At 39.3% G+C, this 22,517-nt stretch overlaps 1 protein-coding gene across 8 annotated transcripts in view; it reads left to right on the top strand.

Annotated features, from left to right (window-relative positions):
* The window catches only part of RIMS1 (regulating synaptic membrane exocytosis 1), a 257,595-nt gene that overhangs the window by 42,936 nt on the left and 192,142 nt on the right, over window positions 1-22,517 (top strand). For 7 of the 8 annotated variants that reach the window (XM_075554901.1, XM_075554903.1, XM_075554902.1 and 4 more), the window contains exons 2-4: window positions 18,218-18,285; window positions 18,883-18,993; window positions 21,356-21,455. In XM_075554901.1, coding sequence (XP_075411016.1) covers window positions 18,218-18,285; window positions 18,883-18,993; window positions 21,356-21,455 — 279 coding nt within the window. Of the gene's footprint in view, window positions 1-6,091; window positions 6,142-18,217; window positions 18,286-18,882; window positions 18,994-21,355; window positions 21,456-22,517 lie in introns of those variants that run through there. The other variant, XM_075554906.1, reaches the window with a different exon arrangement.

The following is a 22,517-nucleotide window of genomic DNA, read 5'->3' as shown; positions in this document are numbered from 1 at the left end:
CTACTTTGAAAGAGTATTTGGAACCCCTAATTGCAAGTCGTGTTAAAGGGCTCATGTAAGTCTGTTAAAACTTTGACGGCAAAAGTCCCAACAACAAAGTACCTGTCATTGAGGGGTAGAAAACGTCCCCACCCACAGAAAGGTTAACTTTGTGCGGCTACTGGGGTGGGACTGGTGGCTTAATTGGTTATATGCATTCTGTGCAGCTAACCCCAAGATCAAGGTTCAAACGCACTCTCTGTTGTCCAGGAGAAAGGTGAGTTCTGCTCCCATACAGCCTTACAACCTCAGAAGCCGTCTAGAGCCATGTGGACTTGGAATTGACTGTGTGGCAGTGTGCATTTTGGGTCACAAAGACTCTCTGACATATTCTTGCCTAACCACAATTTCTAATTAATATTTTAATTGGCTCAATTGTTTCACATCATAGTAAAAATAAAAATCCAAAATCTCTAAAAGATTAATAAATTATGACAAGATAAATTGGTAGATGTAAAAGCATTCAGAATGAGTGAAAATTCAAATGTATCCGGGAATACATTCTAAATGAATAGGCCTTGGTAACCTGTACCTGATCGGAGAGCTAGGCACTGCTCCTGTTCACAGCGGCTTGGCAGACTGTATTTTTCCCTAGTTAGAGATGTCTTTTGCCAAATATTGTGTGATTCCCTTACTTGAGAAGCGACCTTAGGTCCAGATTGGCTCTTCCCTCATAGAGCAGCATTAGTTTTAGTCGATGAGATTCTTCTGTTGACAGGACTCTTCACTGAAGACTCCAAAGTGATGAAGAAAAAAAAATTGAACATAGAATAAAACCAAACCGGTTGCCACTGAATCAGTTTCAGTTTCGTGGTGATGTCAAGTGTGCAGGGTAAAAATCCTTAATAGGGCTCTCAGAGTAAAACTACTACTGCACAGGGATCTAGCTCCTTCAGAGGCAGAGTGCCAAGCCTTCTTCCATGGTGCTCTGGGATGGTTTGGGAAGCCTGCTTTCCTTTGGTTCATTGCTCCACCATTTGTGCCCGCACATGCTCCTGAGCCCAGAGTGAGAGCCCCAGTGCTTTCTCAAAGACCTTTTGTTGTGTTCGTGGCATGCACATAGTGAACAGGCTATGTCTATGGGGGTTTACTTGAAACTATTTTCAAGCTCATTATAAAGTCTCTGAATTCATTACTAGTCTTTATCTCTACATTTTCCCTAGCTGGAAAATTTTCCCGAGCGACAATTGCAAGAGGATGCAGTTTTAAATCATTTTATTTTTAAAGCATTTTATTGGGAGTTCATACAGCTCTTATTTCAATCCATACATACATCCATTGTGTCAAGCACATTTGTACATATGTTGCTATCATCATTTTCAAAACGTGGTTTTCTACAAAGGGCCCTTGGCATCAGCTCATTTTCCTCTTCCATCCTCCCTCCCTCATGAACCCTGGATAATTTATCATTTTTTCTCATGTCTTACACTGACCGATGTCTCCCTTAACCCATTTTTCTGTTGCCCATCCCCCTGGAAGGGGGTTATAGGTAGATCATGGTGATCAGTTTCCCCTGTCTCCCACCACCTTCCCCTTATCCTCCTGGTATCACTACTCTCATTATTGGTCATGAGAGGTGTATCTTTCCTGGATTCCCTGTGTTTCCAGCTCTTATCTGTACCCTTGTACATGCTCCCATTAAGCCCAATCAAAGATGCCGTTTTTGTGTACATGCACTAACTATACATCTAGATGTTGGATGTAAAATGCCATGCAATGATAATAACTGCAAAGTTTGTGTAAGGTCCCTGTGATATGTGTGTGTGTTTGTGTGCTTATTTGTCTGTCTCTGTGTGTTCATGCCTGTATGTGCACATTGTGTTTGCTATCAAAACTATTGGAACATCACTTTAGAAAAAAAGTATATTATAGAACCTTCAGGTAGTGAGTGAAACTGTAAAGGCTAGCAAGAGGCTGTATTTCAATGTTCTTATCCCTTTCAAGAATGAAAATGCAAATTAAAAAAACAACAAAACTCACTGCCATTGAGTCATGCTGACTCATAGTGACCCTCTGTAGGTTTCTGAGACAGTAACTGTTTACAGGAGTAGAAAGCCCAGTCTTTCCCCTCCAAGCTGCTGGTGGTTTTGAATGGCTAATAATGAGATTTGAAGCTGAAGTGTAACTACTACAACACCAAGGGTCCTCGAAAAAGCGAAATAGCCAGGCTATAATAACATTGTTTAATTTTTGCAAAAAAAATTCTCTCTCAATTAGATTGTGACTGGAACAATTATCTTAATTCAAAATTTTTACAAATATATTTTCAGCATGAGTAATAAAAATTGTATACCTAAATGTAAATGCTAGTACTTGAATTTTATTGATAAAAACAAATTCAGGTTAAACTTAGAATGTTATTTACTGACCGAGATTAAACTTTTATTTTATTTACAGAGCATATAAAATAAGTGCATCTATGTATTTAAGAAAAATGAAGGTAAACATTTTTATTAATATTAGAACTGCTATAATTGCTATAAGACTTTGGGGTTCAGAGGGGGTCATGCATTATTCTAGCTCAGTCTTTCTGTGATGAATGCAATATCTTAGCTACAATGTGGGTTGATTTATTTGAAAAGCAGGTGCAGTATAATGAATTTATGTTGGTCTTAAGATGGGTAGAATATCAGATTCATTAGGAGTGTGCTTGTTCTTACTGGAAGAAATTATTTTTACTATGAATGACATCACCCTAATAACCTCAATGATGAAAATGTTTATAGGCCTACAAATTTTGCATCAAAATGAATATTTTAATACTGATTGCTGATCACATTCACTGTATTTTTTCCCCCAGTGGAAAAGTTCAGAGTTCAGTTTATAGGTTTAATGGCTAAATAGTTTAGTGACGAGTTCTAATAGCATCTGTTTTGAACTTTTTTCACCATGTGTATTTTAAAATTTCACAATCTGTGTTCTCATTGTCATCGAGTCAATTCCAGCTCATTGTGACCCTGTAGTCAGGAAGCACTGCTCCATAGGATTTTGAGACAAGATCTCAGGAGCTCTCCGCCTCATTGTCCTTCCTTAGAGCAGCTGGTGGATGTGAACCACTGACCATTCTATTAGCAGCCCGACACCCACCCTGTTCAGTTACATAGCCCTTTCGAATAGTTTTTTCTCCTTGCCTTGCTATTCTTTGTAAGGGAGTACTTTTCATTAAGAATCTTTAGAAACATTTGACCATGATTTGCTTATTTTACTGAGAGCACTTAACTCTTTACTTCCTATTTGCTGGATAAAGTATTAAACATCTGACAACCAAGTTGATACTGCTCTGGTTTACATTATTTTAAATCTTTCTCAACAGAATAAAAAAATTACCTGCCTTTGTGTGACTTGGTCATCATAATGACCCTATAGAACAGGATAGAACTGTACCTATAGGTTTCCTAGGCTATAGTTCATGATGGAACTAGAAAGCCTCATCTTTCTCCCTCAACATAGGCTTGTGGTTTTGAACTGCTGACCTTAACAGTTGGCAGCCCAACATGTAACCACTGTGTCCGCAGAGCTTTGAGTCAGAATCAGCTCTGATGGCAGTCAGTAAGTGAGTCCTGGTTTTGGAGGCTGCCGTTGGGTCAGCAGCTCAAGCACACCAGCTATTCTGAGAGAGGAAGGTGAGGTTCTCTGCTCCCACAAAGACCTACGCTCTTCATAGGAATCAACTTGAAGGCAGTGGTGTGGGTTTGTTTTCATTTAAGTTTATGTTGAAGGCCACAAAAGGAATTTCATCACTAACTTCATACACTGTGCATGTTAGAAACAAAGTAGGGGTTTCATTGGTTGGTGTTGCGCTTTGTTCATAGAGCCAGGCAACATATCTGAGTGCCTAGGGCAAACAGCTCCCTAAGTGAGTGACTTCATTTGTTTACTTGAAGATTTTTAGAACTCCCATATACTCTCCCTTACACTATCAATGCACCTACCTGTCCAACCCATTTTCTATTTTGTAGTCGTCACTGTCAAGAGTCCCGTGGGGTTAAAAACAAAACAGAGAAACCATCTTACGATTCGGACTGGAAACTTTGTGTGAAGATCCAGTAGGCTTTTCCAGGAGGAAAGTCCAGTTACTGAGATTTTATGATATTCTCTTCTAGTAGATGAAGTTACCTTTTTATTCGCTTTATATTCCTTGGCAAGTTTCCAAAATGCTTATTAAAATTTGTTTTCTACCAGATTTTGCTGTATATGCTACAGATAACACTTACGTATCAATATACTTTTAATAGTTTTCCATTGCATCAAAGACATTTCGAGTTTGATAGGAAGATCTACATATTAATGAATACAGGATTGTAAGAAATTTATGAATGGGCTTGTTTTGGTGTGTATTGGGTTTTGATCCCTACTTTAAAGTCTACTTTAATACCCAAAGTGATTCAGTGGTATGTGGTTGTCTGATCCTTGATTAGTCCAGATTTGGCGTTTGGCAATCCCGTTGATTTTTGAGGAGACCCGGTGGTGTAGTGGCCTACTAACCAAGGTCAGCAGATTGAAACCACCAGATGAGGCTTTTTAATCCCATAATGAGTTACCTTCTTGGAAACCCAACACAGCAGTCCCTGAGTTTATCTCTGCACACCCTCCTGAAGACCTCTGGCTATATTATGCTTTATCTAAGGGGAAAATACCATGGGGCAATATGTTATGAAATGGGCCCTCTTTGACTTAGGCTGTTAATTATGAGTCTCAGATTTTACAGTCAGGCAAGCTCGGAGAGGATCACCTAGCAAGGGTACTTTTCTGTGTAGTGACCACCTTCTCTTCTCGAGGGAGCTCTCTATGACCATGCTGAGAAGCTAATTTTGGGCACTTTAGACCTAGGCAAGTGAGACTTTTTGAGTTTTTTAAAGTAGTAGTTTTTGTTCTGAATGTGTACACTAAGTTAATGCTATTTGAAATAACCGCATTAACAAAATACGAGGGGGCTTCCAACGGTTCAACATCCAATCAGAAAATAATGGAAATTTCCCACAAACTCTTTGAAGCCCTTCCTATAGTTTCTATAGTTCCTTAAGTATTTTCTTGAGTAAGTCTTGTAGTCTTTGACTGACTTTCTTTGCTTTCTGATGAAAGTGGATCTATGATTCAAGTGCATGGTATATTTTGCCTCTTCTCGCATGCCCTCTCTGCTTCATCGTACTTGAACGATTGGCTCTCTCTTGCAGCTTTGGAATACAGTTAAAGGACAAGGCTTGCACTGCGGCAGAGATTTAGATCAGTGACCTTGCGGTGCTCTGCAACCTAGTTTCCCAGGGCTCTATTTTGAAACTGTGTGAATATGGATGCTTAGCAGTTTTCTCTGGGACAGTGCTGAGACAGAAAATAAAAGGTTCTCCAAATTCCCATGCCTACTGATTTCCAACTATTAGTCAAGGAATTTCCAACAACAGAAACGTCCTTTCCCATATCTAATTTTTGTTTGTTTGTTTACAGCAAATCCAAAACAGAAGCAGAAAGGAAAAACCCAACAGCAACAACATAGGAAAGATTAATTACAATAGCTTACTTTGAGGGAGCTCTGGTATAGAAGCATGTGCTTTCAGTACCAACATTGTTTCCTGAAGTGTAAATTTATTATTATTTGCAAAATAGCATATATATCTATTTAAAAGAGTAGAATGCCTACTTCATAAATAACTTCTATTTTGTTTTATATTCCCTTAAAATTAGCCTCTTTCCTCATTTGGCTTTTATTCATGTGGTTGTTTATTTCATTAAAGTGGTGATAATGAGTCAAACACCGTGTTTTTTATTTATTACTTCCTCGTCTTTAGGGTTTGGAGGCAGGTACAAATTCACTGTTGAGTTTGTTCTTGCTAGGTCGAGCTGCTGGTTAGTACTGTCTGGAGAAAGACTTCCTTTCTCCTTAGCCAAAGACAGTTCCATCTCCAGTGCTTCTTGTAATGCCTTTGCTGTAAACTTACCCAGCAGTACAGTATTCTTAAGCCTGTGGTTAATATCCAGTCCCCAAACAATGGAAGCAAATAAACCCCAATTTTTTCCACAGGGTTGCCTGGCTGGTTATTCCGAGCTTTGCACGTGACAACCTGTTCTCCCAGTGAATGGAATGCTCAGTGTCAATGTGGAAGCCTGGTCAGTTGGAAAATTGCTGTCAAATACTTCCCTCCTGTACAGCACTTCCCAAGTTCTTATTTCTGAAGAGTCATGACTGAGGAGAAAGCAAAGTTCCCCTCAGATTTTCAGCTTTTCTGATTTGGTATCCAGACTACTTTACTGTTCTACGTTTAGATTCTGGGGAGAAATATTTTAGTTATTTGCCTGAAAGCCACATTTACATGTGGAATCTACTCCTTTCTCTCAAGTATTGTGTGTGGAAAAGCTTCTCCTGCCCATTCATCAATGACCTTGGGGATTTTTCATTTTTATTATCATCAGTACAAGTAGTACATATAGTCTTGTACTAGGTTCCCTGAGACCAAGGTGTATATTTTATAAGGCTAAGTCACTGTGTGTTTGTGTGTTAAAAATGTTGTGGTTGTTAAAAACTTGAGGGAATTTTAATTTTACTGCTTTCTCTGAGATAAGTGCAGTGAAGGATTCAGATGCCAGCATATGTCATAGTGTTTTAGAAGTTCTTCTGCACCCTGAAGCTTGTTGGTGTCTAAAACATCTAAATTTACATAACTCTCCACATCAGGAAAACTCAAACCAATACCTGGTATGTTCCATCTTACATAGCTTTATCCTGCACAATATCTAATAGCTGATGGTAGAGTCGATACAAAATGAGCTTTCACATACTCAAGGGTCTGATTCTTTTCTCAAGACCATCAGTCATTCATATAATCTTGATACAAAAAATTTAAAACTCCAGAAATCTCAGTAAAGTAAGGATCTTATACCACATTAGAGTATACAGTCTAAATAAATTTTAGGGTATAACACAAGTTGTTTTCAGTAAAAACTTTTCAGATATATCTTGAGTAATGAGAAAAGGGTACAAAGGATACAAAGGAAATTTTCATGGCACAGAAAAATTCAGTCATTTATTTTGCTTACACACTATGCATTTTATTCGCATCTAAAAATATGACCATATGAAGGAGAAATGACAAAATACTTATTTTAATATTAAGGTTGAATGGATAAGTTGACATAATTGATTACATCACATTCGTTAGAGATGACCAGTCACATACATATCTGAATCCTAGACAGCGTGAATCTCTGAGACCTCTGTTATTTATGAGCTATCCTGTGAGTCCATTGCTGCTAATGTACAAATACCGCCCGTGGATGCCTTTAGCAAGCAGAATTTTATATTCTCAATTGTTAGGACGCTCACTCACTTCCCTCAAGTCAGTTCTGGCTCATAGGACCTCTGTAAGACAGGGTTGAACTGCCCCTGTGGACCCCCAAGGCTCTCGATCTGCACGGGAGCAGATGTGAATTTGAGCAGGGAACCTTGTGGAAGACAGAGATGTGAATGTGAGCAGAGGAGGAGGGTTCCTTCTCTGTCGGTTCTGCTCTTCTCAGCTGTTGTCTGGACCACTGGAGACCTCTCCGTGTGGCTTGGCATCGATCTTCCTGCTTCTGTGCTCTGCTTACTGCTTACACTTTACATTTAGTTTATATCCCCAAAGAAGTTGACTTAGGCTTACCCAACACTACTCCTACCTTATTGACATCACAAAGATGCTCCATTCCCAAGTGAGTTTTTAGCCACAAGCATAAAGATTAGGATGTACCACAAATATGTGGGTGCTGGGACACTGTTGATATGGAGGAGACCTGGTGGCAAAGTGGATTTACTAGTCACATGGTGAAACCACCAGTCAATCCCCAGAAGAAAGAGGTAGCTTCTACTCCATACAGATGGGCAGTCTTGGACATAGGTGCCCAGTTGCACTGCAGAGTAAGCTTTGGACGCTGACTGGTTAGTCAGTGGTTCAAGTCCACCCACCGCTTCATGGGAGAAAGAGGAGATGATCTGTTTTTGCACATTTTACAGTCTCAGAAACCCTCTATGGGGTCATGATGAATTCTAAATGAGTTGATTGATGACAGTGGGTTTAATTCAGTCCTTAACAGGAAAAATGGATATTATTATTTCTGTATGTGATGACTCCTTTCCCTATCCTTTAATGAGTGGCATTCAAACAATACTGAACTGAAGAAACTCACTGCCATCAAGTTGATTATGATGCCTAGTGACCCTATAGGGCAAGACTCTATAGAAAAGGGTTGAACTGACCCTATAGGAAAAGACCCTATAAAAAAGAGTTACACTGGCCCCGTATGTTTCCAAGGCTGAGAATCTTTATGAGAATAGAACGCCTTGTCTTTTTCTCCACAAAAGGCTGGTGGTTTCGTATTGCTGACCTTGCATTTAAAAGCCCAACGAGTACCCACTATACCCCACCAGGGCTCCTCAAACAGTACTCATTCCAAATTCTTGAACGCCTATGTGGTTACCAGGCCAATAATTGATTATTATCAGCAGAATGGTTTCAATGCTTTCTAAGCCTATTTAAAAAACATATTTTGTGAACATTGCTCATAATATATATTTTAGCATGACACTTAATTATGACTGCTCTTTAGCTATAAATCTGATCTCATGGACTGGGAAGCCTGCCTGTCACTCTGTCTCACCAACTGTCTCATAGTCTTGGTCCTGCTTCTCTTGCTCTGTCCCATACGCTTCATGCCATGCTCTCAGGCACCTCTGGCCCCACCACTTCAGACAGAGAGCTGGGCCTTTGCTCTTCAGAGGACTTGGGCTTTCTTTCTCTAGCCCTCCTTCACAGTGCATCCTTCACCCTATAGCCATGGGATGTCAGCGCACACTGACCAATCCCTTCTACGAGGGTTATGCATGCCCTGTTTGCATGGTCTCACCCAGTCTTGTGGTGGGGGTGAGAGGGTTGAGCAAAAGAGCTATCTTAATGCACTTTCACATAGTATTTCATTCTAGCCTGAAAAGACCAATGTATTCTATAACCCATACAGCAGAATCGGTTGCTGTCACATAGATTTGAACTCATCGCATCTGTAAAGTAATTAATAAAACTGGCCTATAAGTCTTTCCAACATGTAAATCTATTTGTACAGAAGCAGCCTGCCCCATCTTTCTCTGGAAGAGTGGTTGGTGGTTTATAACTACCATTTTGTCAGGTAGTGCCTGAGCTTTAACCACTGTCCCACCAGAGTCCCAACAGATGCTACACGCAGCGGCTGGTCATGACCCCTTTGGGGGTCGAATGACCCTTTCTCAGGAGTCGCCTGATTCACAACAGTAGCAAAATGACAGTTAGAAGTAGCAATGAAAATAATTTGATGGTTGGGCTCCCCACTACATGAGGCACTGTATGAAAGGGTCGCGGCATTAGCAAGGTTGAGAACTGCTGGGCGATAGGAAGTAGTATCTCCAGAGCGAAATGATAATCAGACAGTGTAGAGTACAACCAGAAATCCTGATGCCGAGTTCCATGTTTCGTAGAGTTGTGTGGTGGTAGTGTTGACATCCCCAAACTTGGCTCTCAAATTAACCAGAGATATGTAGCCAGGAAAATACCAGGTATTCACCAGCTAACAGTTTCACCAGGTAATTGTATGACCTGCTTCACCAGGTAACAGTTTCACCAGGTAACTGTAGTAATGCCTCCTTCCTGGACCTGCTTTGGACAACACCCCCACACCCTTTTTACCTCCAGATACCAAGCCTCCTTTCCTGTTTCCTAAATTGATAAAATAGAGAGATGACACCACAGTCCCTTGAACAAATATTTAATCTCAATCTCTCTCTCTCTCTCTCTCTCTCTCTCTCTCTCTCTCTCTCTCTCTCTCTGTAATTTGACACCAGAGGTTCCAGTAAGTATAAGTAATTTCTGAACACAAACATCTTTGACACCTCATTAACTTTATTAAGAGTATCTGATCCATTTTCTTGACTCAGTAAATTTACATGCCAAAGATAGTGGTGTTGGTTCTATGGTGGAAGGGGATGATTTGGTAAATAAATGGAACTTAACAGGTGAATTTTAGCTTGAATTTATAGGACTGCCACTCTTTCAGAACCTTCATTGTTGAAGATAAAACAGGTTATCAAGGGGGAACACAATTTTCCTCGTTCTGTCCTGAGCTGAAACCAGAAACGGAATTTTTAGTTACTTAAAAATAGTTGTTGAAGGTCTCTAGTACTGCCCAGGATGTGCGTTCAAAGGACTTAAGTCTCCATTTATGCAGGGTTTGCTTTCAGCTAGCTTTTGTGGGGTGAATGTCACATAGATTTTGAATGAAGTCACTAAAAAGTATTTGAAGAACCTTATATATTTTTTCTGTAGCAGTAACATTGAACACAAGTCAGCTGTCAACCAGAATTACTGATTTCACCATAGTGTAACCAATTGCCATGAGTTGGTGCCAACTCATATGAACTTGATGCAGCCCGTCTGTCTCTTACAGATTGCAAGAGTAAACCTCTGCAGAGCAGACCACCTCATCTGTCTTTCTTGAAGCGTGTGGTTTTTATTTATACAATGTACTGCAGTATTTGTAGGTTACATGGTTAAGATTAACAAGTACATTTTCCTATTGTCTTTTCACGCCGAAGTATTGCTGCTCATGTTGGGACCCTTGGTTCAGTCCCATTCATAGTGACTCCATGGGACTGTCATCTCCATGGACCCCTCCTGATGTAGTGGTTATGAGTTGGGCTGCAGTTGACATCCTCGGCATTTCAGAACCGCCAGCCTCGCCATGGGAGAGAGCCTTGTAAACAGTTACAGACTGGGAAACCACAGGAGGGGCTAGGAGTCCGCATTGACTCGAGGGCAGTGATTGGGGTTTTTGATTTGGGGAATCTCTGCAGAAAGACTGCCAGCTCTTTTACCACAGAACAACTGTGGTTTCTAACCCCTAATCTTTTGGTTAATAGCTGGGCACAAAACTATTGGCCACTGGAGCTCCTAGCCTATATATTTAAACAGGAACCAAACCTCCAAGACAGTTTGGATTCTGACTCATAATGGCCTTAGATGACAGAGTAGAACTACTCGTTGGGGTCTGTGGGGCCATGAATCTTGGGAAAAGCAGACTGCCTCGTGTGGCTCTTGCCCAGCTGCAGGTGAGTTCAAACTGCCAGTCTTCCTCTGGCAGCCAAATGCTTAGTGCACTGTACCTCTTGTGTGCCCGTGCTTGGATCGTGAGCGCTATTAAATATTATTTATTATTGATGGCTGCTAAATGAACTTGGGTGAAATTACATTTCATGCAGCAATAATTACCAGGACGATGCAGGACTGGGCGGTCTTTTGTTCTCTTGGCCATAGGATATCTACGAGTCGAATGGACCTGACAGCACATCCAGCTTGTTGGATTCGATAACACAGAAAACTGCTCAATTAATTCCTAAGTTAACTCAATTATTATTTTCAAGCCTGGGTTGCGTAGTGGTTACGCATTGGGCTGCTAACTTCAAGGTCAGCAGTTCAAAATCAACAGCCCTTGTGTGGGAGAAAGACATTCTACTAAAGGACTTTTATTCCCATGAAGAGTTAGTCTCAGAAATTCACTGTTCTACCCTGCGCTACAGGGTCACTATAAGTTGACAGAAACTTGATGGCAGTCAGTCAGATATTTGTTGGGAATGGGCTAACTTGCCCTTTGCTGGTATCGAACTATTTTTTAAATAGTCTTTTAAAATCCTAAAAAGTTTTTTCAAAGTTATATGTTTATTATATTAATTCAGAGGCAACATTTTTATCTTAATTCTTAAATTTAAGGTTTTAATACCAGTCTGTGAAAAGTGTTTTCCAAAGTCATATCCCCAGAAAGTATTAAACTGTCAAACTTTCTTGTCAAATTATAATGAGAGCAACATTTAGTAACTTGTGTGTTAGTCTAGCACTTTATTTAAAATGCTCTGCCTTATCGGAACCTGAAATCTCTCTCTTACGACTGCATACACTCAATCAGCATAATGTATCTCAATATTTAAATGTCTCCTTGTTGTGTGCTACAAAACTGTTGCTTAAAAATTCACCTAATTTGCATGTAGTGCCGCCGAAACTCAGAAACTCTCAGGAGCAGTTAGTGCTGCTCCGTCCTGTAGCATTGCTCGGATCGGAATCCACCCAGTGGTGGGAGCAGTCTACTTTAAGCATCTTCTGTAGAAGCTCTAGACACATAATTTTCAAGATACAACAAATTTCGTGGAGTGTGATTCTGCTCATTTTTATTCTGTGAATTTTTAAAATGTCAGTCATATTTTATTGAGGAATAACTATTTTATGAGATGAAAAATAGAATAATTATGGATATGCATTAGGAATTTGGAGTTAGTCAAGGAATTGGTTTGAGTTCTATCTTTTATCACCATTCATTATAATGACAAGAAAAATATGCTGCGTGTTTTTGCTGGAAAAAGCTCAAATTTGGTACTTCTGTAAGACTTTCATATAGATAATGTTTCCGATATTGACTGTTCATTCGATACATATTTTATTTGGCTAAGTATAACTCATGTAACTGATATTTAATAGGAAGGTCATGTGAGAAACTGGAGAGTGGCGCTCTCCTTTACAACTTTAAAATCAGTGCCCTCAATCATGCTTCTGTATTATTTAGAAGTTACTTTATTCAGTTGTTGATTGTTCTTTTAATTCTTTATACTTTTATTTTTGACATTCTACAGCACAAAATTCTTAACAATAGAGGTGCCCTTTATGGATTATTCATACTCTAATCACAATGACATAGGTTTAAGAACAGCTGGCTCTCTGTATGAGAAAGCTCGAGGATTTCCGCTTCCGTATTGCTGGGCAGGAACCCTGGGAAACACAAAGGGGTGGCTGTACTCTGTCCAATGGGGCCAGAATTGACTGGTTGGCAGTGAGTCTGTGAGTTACTTCTCTTTAGATAAGCTCACATGTCACTTAGCTGATTTTTATTGGTGCCTAGACAATTTGGTGTTTATTTATTAAGTTTAAATCAGCTACGTTTCTCGCATTATTGCAAGAAAAGGCTGCTTTTAAAAGTCTTTAAAAATAATGTTCAAAATTTCACTGACCTTGTCTAGTTAGGAACATGACCCATTTTCGTAAAATTAAACATCTGGTAACATTTTCAGAGCCTAGTGGTGAATTGGTATCTTTATAGTGATATTAAATATAAAGGCAAAATTTTTCTATCAGTTCTATAAGAAAATACCATAAAGTTATCATTTTTACCTATGACACCTATAAATAAGTATTTTAATTATCTGTTAGAAAAATATTCGAAGAAAATGTTTGTATTGATGAAATACTAGGTTCTGGATATTTTGAAAGAAAATTATTAATCTTGATGGAGAAGCATGAATTATAAAGAAAGCAATGTATGTAAGTCAGTACATTCTTTTAAAAATAGTAAATACATGGTGTGTTAGTCTGGGTAGCCTAGAGAAACAAATTCATGGACACTAATATGTGTATAAGAAAGAGCCTGATATACAAGAGCAATTGAATATTGAGAAAACACCCCAGCCAGGTCCAGATCAAGTCATATGTCTGATATTAGCCCACATGTTCAATACCAATCTATAAAGTCCTCTTCAGACTTTAGAAACACATGCAGTGACGTTGAATGCAGGGCAATCACAGGCCAGTGGGTGGAAAGTCTTGTGGATCCAATGGCAGTGGAAGCTTCTCAGCTCTGGCAGGGGTCTCCAAGTGGCTCCTCCAGCTCCAGGGCTCTAGTGTAGCTCCATGTGTCTTGTCAGCAGGAATGTCTCAACAGGGTGTAAGCATGTGTCCCGCCTCCAAGGAGCTATTTATCTCTTTAGTGTCTCCAAATTAGGTTATCAAGCTGTGACCTGAGTGACAGTCTAAACTCCACCCCTTCACTTATAAGTCTCAAATTGACAACAGATTATGTAACTATCACACAAGGGAATGAGAACAAAGGTAACTTAGAACTGTATATTTAGATTAAAAATTAGTTTTCTAAATACTTAAACAATATACTTTAAAGACTGATAATAAAATTAGCAATAAAAACTCTTAGAAACTGTTCAGAGCATGAAGGGATTTTAATTGTATAATAAATATACAACTATTATTATAAGTGAAAACATTGAATGTATTAGGAAGCATATAAAATAAAGACCCCCGGGTAGCAAAATGGTTTCTGGTTGACCATGAACCTCAAAGTACACAGTTTAAATCCTGAAGTGGCATAGAAGGAAGGCCTGGCATCCTTCCTCATTAAAGATTCCAAACCCCACTGACGAAACACGCAACACTCCTCTAGTTCTTCAGTCCTTCCTCCCCTCACTATTATGATCTCACACCTACCTCACAAATCCTGCTCGACTGGTGTACATACATTGGTACAGATGGAAGCTTTCAGTATACAGAATTGAGGGTCAACAAGCCCTTCAGAAACAGTAATGCGAGTAATGAGGCCATAAGGGTAGGGGAAAAGAAGTGGAGGGAAGGGGTGTGTGTGAGGGCGAACGGATAGCAATGACAACAGAATACCGTCCTCGAGGGGGGCAAACACCCGGATTGTAGGAGCAGGGATAGAATGATAGTAATAAAATACATACTATATTAAGGGTTGGAAAAGGTGGCAGGGCGGGCGAGGGAGGGAATAAAGAGGAGCTAATAACAATGGGCTCAAGAAGAAAGATAATGTTTTGAAATTGTCAGTGGCAATATTTGTACATGTCTGCTTGATATAATGGATATATGGGTTGTTATATGCAAGGGCCATCAATAAAACGATTTATTTTAAAAAAAGATTCCAAACCCCAAATCCCCTTCCAAAGAGTCTATTCTAACTCTTAGCAATGGCAGAGGGAACAATGGACCGGCTTCATAGGGTTTCCAGGGATATGAATATCTAAGGTAGCTGAATCTTTCTCTAGGGAGCAACTGATGGGTTCGTATCACTGATGTTTTGCTTTGCATCCTAGCGCTTAAACCTCGGATCCACCTATGTTAAAAATGACAGTCAGGAATACTCTATGGTGCGGTTCTTCTTTGAAGCAATGCCTGGAATTATTATGGGTCAGAATCAACTCAGTGGCGAGTTTAAAAAAAAAAACAAAAACATTTTTTTTCACACTGAAGCTTCTGTGTGTGGTCAGAATTTCAAAGTGCTCTTTTAGATGTACAATCTGTAGCATTCATATTCCCATTCTTAGGATAACATAAGAACTGTGATGGCAGCACATTAAGATCACTTGGTGAACTCCTGAACTCTGGGGAGTGGGGGTGGAATGGGGTGGGGAAATTGGACGTACACCTGACATAAATACAAGAGAGCTTCAATGAGTTTGTGGAAATGTTCCATTAGTTTTTATTAAAACCCTTCCTTGTATATATATATCTCCAAAGCAGTTAAATTAGTCTCCCCTTTGAGATCAGTGCATCACAAAAGTGATGCTGTCGTCGTCCTTCGCTGCATTGAGTTGGTTCTGACTCGTCACGCCCCTGGGGACAGCAGGGCGCAGTGTGTCCCCGTCCTTTGCCCCTGCACAGTTGTCCTGATGTTGGAGCCCACTGTGCATCATTGTGTTGATCCACCTTGCCGGGGATCTGCCTCTTTGCCCTCTTCATTAACAAGCATGATGTCCTTTTCCCAGAGACTGGCCTCTCCTGATAACAAAGGTTATAGATGATGGAATTCCACCGTCTGCAAGCAATGTTTCCATGATAAAGAATATGCTGGAAATCATCTCCCAAATTTACTAGAAACCCCAGCCTTGGCTTATCTTTGCATAAGAGGAGTACCTTTTCGGTCAAGAATCACCAGATCTGTGTATCTTGATCTGTTTAACATAAGACGGGTAAAATTAAAGACTGTGCCAGCATGTGCCATGACCTGTTTGTCAGCTTATTGAACGGCGGTGGCTTGTGTGTTGCTGTGAAGCGGAAAGGGATTCTCCAGTCTGTCGGCGACCATCAGGGTTACCCAAGGGGAAGAGGTTCCAGTGGAAATTCTAGACTCAGCACAGACTATAGAAAAGACTAGGAGATCTGCTTCTGAGGAGTTAGTTCATCCCCCAAACTCTCACAAAGAGCAGTAGGGTATTGTCAGATGCCGTGCTGCGGCTGCCCACTTCTGGGGGAGTAACCACTGGGGGACAAGGAGGAAGTTCAAGGAGAAGGACCAACAGGGATTGACAACAAGGGCTATAGCCCGACATGGCGAGGGCGGCACAGAGTTTCCTTTTGGTGTCGTTGGCCCCTTACAGGTTAGAACTGTCTGACCCTGACAGAGACCACCATAAGAGAAACTGAGACATGAACCCGAAAGGGATGTCAACATACACAGCTTTCAAGATGTGAATCCTGTTATTGGGGGATGCAGTAAACATATTCTTTTCTCAAAGGGTATATAAGATGGAGTTTTGTCATTTTTAAGTCCAAAGCCTCAAAGAAGTTTCAACTTAACACTACCATATATACTCAAATATAAGCTGGCCCGAATATTAACAGAAGCACCTAATTTTACCATAAAACTGCATTAAAATGCTGAAAAATGCAGCTTATACACAAATATATACAGTAATTTTCTTGTTGTTGGACAGCCTAGTAGCCCTACCCACCAAATGGGTCTACTGATTGCAACAGCATTTAAATACAGATGAGCATTTCAGACTTCCTGAGGCCTTATCCCTAGATGTATGAAGCATCAAAGAGAAAGCTTTATAAATTCAAAGAATGGTCTTTTGAATAATCAATAGCATTTCTTTTTGCTATTTAGTAAAAGGTGCATTTTTTATTTTGACTAAGTTACACTCTGAAAAGCAGCGGTGTCCTAATGCTAAAGGCCTTAAAGATAAACATGTAAAATGATTGTAAATACAAATCAGAATGCAGAAAATTTTTGTTTCACAACTTTCTTGTATTCCAGTAGTTGAGGTAATCATGTAGATTAAAAATTGATAATCTTTAGCATCCAAGCCAAAGTCTATATTTTAAATATGCAGTTTTCAGACACATGGATTCCACATGGCCTACATTTTAACAGCATATATGTTAATGCAGTTTAATATGTATCCCTTCATAGTGCATACTGCTGTTATAGACATGAAAACTTTGAAGAACATTTTAGTATTAATTGTATGATAGTGAACATTTATCTCAACCCTTTTTATTATTATGTTAAAAAAGAAGCAGCTACTAAGAAATGAGGCATGTGGATTTTTGATACCTGGTGGATTTAAAGTACTTTATTTTCTGTTGCATTTCTTAGATCAATATGCCTATCTTTGCCATGTCTGATACCTCCATGAAATTATTTACCTATGATTTCATGTGTTTCCAAGCATACGTTTCCAGTAGTCGGCTAGATACCGCATTGTTGACTGGCATTCTTTGCTTACAATGTTGTTGTTTTTTCTTTCTCGATCCCTAAAGAGAAATTGTTCATTAAGTTAAGCTGATATTTGGATAGGATAGATCATTGATCGCCTACATTCTGTGCTGTTCTGTCCTCCGTGCCTGCTTTTTCTCTAGCCTTTCTTCCCGTGCACCTGTTAAGCACTGCTGCTTTCTATTCAGACTTCTCTATTGTGCCTCACATGGTTTCTTTGTGGTTATATTTTAAGCTAAAAAGTAACAAAATAAATACTTATGGATTCATGTTTATGTTAGAATTTTTATTGCCTTCATCGTAGTAGTAAAACCAAATATTCTATTATTTGCGTGCACTGTTGCTCCAAATGTTATTCATAATAAAGTACACACCATCATTTCATGTTTCTTAGGTGAGAGGGAAAGGGGATAGAATCCAGAAACACATACTCTAGTTCCAAACAGAGGACAAGACACTGACTGCATTTGAGTACTTGAGCTCAATGAATGCAGTTCTCCGCAGCTGCACTAGGTGGCAGGCCGAGCCTCCTGATGAGCAGCCCAATGCGGAAGTGGCACTTAGGCAACTCTTTCCAGTATTTTACATGTGAAAATGCTCAAGGACTATTTATGTTAAAAAAAGGTAGCCCTCCATTTGTATAAAGTGAATTTGTCACACATAATCTTTAGTTATTCGGGTCACCGTCTTTGCAGTGCAGATGTGCATCATTCTTGTATGCACACCTTAAGATTGCACCTTTCCTAATCCTTTATTATAGATGGAAGAAGTCCTACTTCGAGTGGAGCATTTCAAATGCCAGCACACTGCTCACCATCCCTTTCCTTTTTATCTTGTGCAGGTGACTTGGATTATTACTGGTTGGATCCCGCCACGTGGCACAGCAGGGAAACATCGCCTATTAGCTCGGTAAGCTTTCTGGGAGGGAGTGTTTGCAGTCAGGTGTAGTGTTGGCATCCTTCTTTGTACTTAGTCTGTTGTATTATAAATCATCATCTTATTCTACTACATTGTACATTTTATTAGAGAAAATACAGTGCAGCTATATACTGTACAGTTGTATTTACAGTACAGCTTTGAAGAAAATGCAATAAAATAGTTATTACCAAATAATTGTAATTCATAAAATATAATTAACAAATAACGAATATGAACAAAAGAGACAATATATAGCTAAGGATGAAGAACAACTCCAAATGCAGATTTAGATTCCTTTATATACAATATAGTTATATTTTAATTAACTTTATATTAGAAGAAATTTTTAGGGATGTATAATTAATTGTTAATTATCTTCAGTAGTAGTATTCAGGGTAGGCAGCATTCTGTGTAAATAAAATATACCTCTAAATGAATTATGATAAGCCAAGGACAAATCCCCCAGAATGAAAATTTCACTGCACAGTGGCTTTTATCTGAGGAAACTGTACCTTGATACAATTCAGTGTAGGAAAGGAAGCATTATGCAGTTAAAACGACATCAACAACTTTGACAATTTTTAATAGCATCCTGTAACGTGGCAACCGTCTAAAGAAGGAGACCGACTAATTGGACGTGTTATTCTTAACAAGAGAACAACCATGCCCAAAGAATCAGGTGCATTACTGGGTCTGAAAGTAAGTATGCTGGTTTTAAATGTTTTTAGAAAGATGAATTAGATTGCAGATTGCATTAAACAAAATTTCTGACAATGATTTTTCTAAATAAAATATCTGCAGTGAATATGTCTGTGTTTACATATTGATGTTTTATAGCAGATTTATCAGGAGTTAATTTCTACAAATCATCTTATTAATGTAACGTATAAATGTGTTAGGAAAATACAGTAAATTAATCGGTAAACTAAATTGTTTTCTCTGACTATGAAGTTCAAAGATGATGTTAACAATTAATAGAATTCTAATAGGGTCATAAAATTAGATATTGTAGATCTCATCATTTTATTGCATACTTGGAAGCAATATAAAACATCATTAAAGAGATTGCTTTCTATTTTCAATAGCATTTGCAAAATGTTAAATAATAAAATATATCTAAGATATTTATGAAAATGTTAATTTAATTATAATAAATAGAAATAGTCACTAATAAGGTTTGAGTGTTCTTTATTTCATACAAGTATATGTGAATATAACCCACTCATTACCATGGATCCTGATTTACAGCATTCCTATATAAGTATTAAAGTTTCCACGACTGTAACTATTCACTGGGACAGACAGCCTCATCTTCAGTCCCTGGCTTAACCAGTGACCTTATGGTTAGCAGTCCAGACTTGACCCACAGGGCCACCAGGCTTCCATATATTTTTACATGCTCATATAATCCTATAGCAATGGAGTTAATGCAACTCACAGTGACTGTAAGTCAGAGTTCAACTGACCCCTATACTTTCCATGTAAAGAAGCTGAAGGCTGTGGCCATTAGAGTTTAAACTGTTGGCTTTTTAGTTATCAGCTTCATGCTTAACTGCCAGGCCTGCAAGGGTCATTATAGATGATTCATTTACTTATGGAGACCTAGAAATGTGTTCTGAGATGTGCTTTAAAATTATTGTGTGTGTGATATGTATATAAAGTGTGTGTGTGTGTGTATATATATATAGAGAGAGAGATAGAGAACCAAAAGATTATGCTACAGCAGTGAGGTTAGACCTCTTCAAAACCATTGACCTCCAATCCAACAACAAAAACAAAGACACAAAAAACTCAGTGCACTTAATAGTGTTACCTAATTGATTATTGCTGTTAATCTCTCTTGCTATAGGGTAATTTTGATTACTATACTGATGGTCATGTCCTAAATCCTGTGAACCAGATTCAATCATGGATAATACCCTCCCCACTTTTAATTTTATATATTTGAATTCCTGCATTGGAATACATTAAAAATTTGCAGTTTTCGGTGTGGCAGGAAATACAGGTGAATGTGCTACTCAATAATATAATTCAGACTTTAAGTGTCAGATAGGAACAGATCTATGTGTGTGTATCAGTAAGGAGATTATTCAGCTGCTTCGTAGCACAGGGAAGCAGATGTATACTATTGCTCTTTATATCATGGTAGACAGGTTTCTCAAATTGTCTTGTTCTTGGCATGAATTCCTAGCCCATCGAGTCTTACATGTACATATCCCTACAAAGACGTGGCACCTGCCTTCCAAGGGAATGGACAGTCCCACAAGACAAAGATCTAGCAAAGGAAGATGCCTGTTGGCCACTTAACCTAGTTCTGCCATAACCAACAAAGTGAAAGAGAAAGTTTTCTTATTAGGCAGAGTCAGCACGGTACGCAGAACAGGAAAAATCCCAGGCCCTGCAACAGGAGGCCCCGAGAGCTGTAGTGAGCCTTCTGGGAGGGCGGCGTGTGAGACTGGCTTGTAGGTAGGACTCTAGGAGGAGGATGCTGTGCCGTCAGCCACTGTCTGAGCGGAGCACCACCAGCTTGCAGCAGTTCAGCTCTGCTCCTTACTGGGCTCCAAATTCAAAGGCAAGAGATTTTCTTTCTGTGCAATGCGCACGCCACCTTTCTTGTCTAAGGCCGAGATTAATTTCTAGCCCAGTTTTGACATTTCATTGCCAGCTCATCTGATCTGTGGAAATTCAGATCTGTTCCAGTGATACTTTCTTGGCCAGACTGAACTAGGCAGAAGCTGTCGAGCCCCCTGACAAAGTCTTCAAGGGTTTGGAATGGTTAGGGATCCATCTGGTGATCTGGAACTGCCTGTACCCATTATCCGTGGTGTCTGCAGGTTTCGGATCAGTAAAAGAAACTAGTATAGAACCTTCTCTCAAGTGGAATGAGGTGTAGTGTTTCCTTCTCCAAACTCGACTGCCAGTTCTTTGAATCAAACCCAGTTTTGCTCCATTACTGTCTCTGCACTGAATTGTAAATGCATCCTAATAGGGCTTTGGGATTAATTCCTCCAACTAACAAACTTCTGATTCAATGGGAGCCTTTATAATTATAATTTTCCAGGTTGTTGGTGGAAAAATGACAGACTTAGGACGCCTGGGTGCCTTCATCACCAAAGTGAAGAAGGGTAGCCTCGCGGATGTAGTCGGACACCTACGAGCAGGTAAAGTTTCCGCTTTCCCACTTCAACAGTAAGTTGTCTGTGCATGAGTTGGTGGTTCTCAATTTTGGGTAAGTTGTCTATACATAAATTAAAAGGAGAACTTATTTTAATGTATGGCTAACATTTGTTTTCCATTTGGAAACTTAGCTTTATAGCAATATGTTAGCACTGTAGATGCGTGGCAATTGGAGGGAAATAAGGACAGAACTTTTACTCATACAAAAATATATTGAACTAGAATACTGAAGGATTTCTAATTGTGGGTGACTTCATAAAATTGTTAAAATTTCTTGAAAATCATAAACATTTAAGCTTTGTGAGAGAGGAAAAAAAGGAATCAGGATCAGTATTTAAGCTTTTAACCTATGTTGAATCTGCAGTAATTAGTACTTTCTCACAAACTCATCCACTGCTATACAGTAGGTCTGGAGTTATAAAGGCCCTGGAAGACAGAGTAGCCTTACTCCACTGGGTTTCCAAGACTGTAAATCTATACACAATGATACTTCCACATTTTTATCCAGTAGAATTGCTGGTGGGTTTGAACCATTGACCTTTCCCTCAAACACCTTCACCTCTGTACCACCATGGCTCTTTGGTGGTTTTTCAGAGTAGCCCCAAACACTTTGTGAGGAGAAATTTCTTTTAAAAAAATCATCATACTTCTATTTCTTACACATGTCATGTGATAGCATATTTTAATTTATATATACAACACCCCCCCTCCAAAAAACAACCCTGCCATTGACTCTATTCTGATTCATAGTGACCCTTTAGAGCGGCGGTTCTCAATCTGTGGGTCGCGACCCCTTTGGGAGCTGAATGACCCTTTCACAGGGGTCGCCGGATTCAGAACAGTAGCAAAATTACTATGAAGTAGCAAGGAAAATAATGTTTTGGTTGGGAGGGTCAGCACAACATGAGGAGCTGTATGAAAGGGTCTCAGCATCAGGAATGCTGAGAAGCAGAGCTTTAGAGGGTTTCTGAAGCTGTAGATATTTATGGAAGCGGACAGCGTCATTTCTCCGCACACATACCGCATCTGTTGTATTGTTCGGATGT

Source organism: Tenrec ecaudatus, chromosome 7 (genome assembly GCF_050624435.1).
Source record: "Tenrec ecaudatus isolate mTenEca1 chromosome 7, mTenEca1.hap1, whole genome shotgun sequence".
Taxonomy (NCBI): Eukaryota; Metazoa; Chordata; class Mammalia; order Afrosoricida; family Tenrecidae; genus Tenrec; species Tenrec ecaudatus.
The sequence above is the reverse complement of the archived record's forward strand: the minus strand, read 5'-3'. Positions and strand labels throughout refer to the sequence as shown.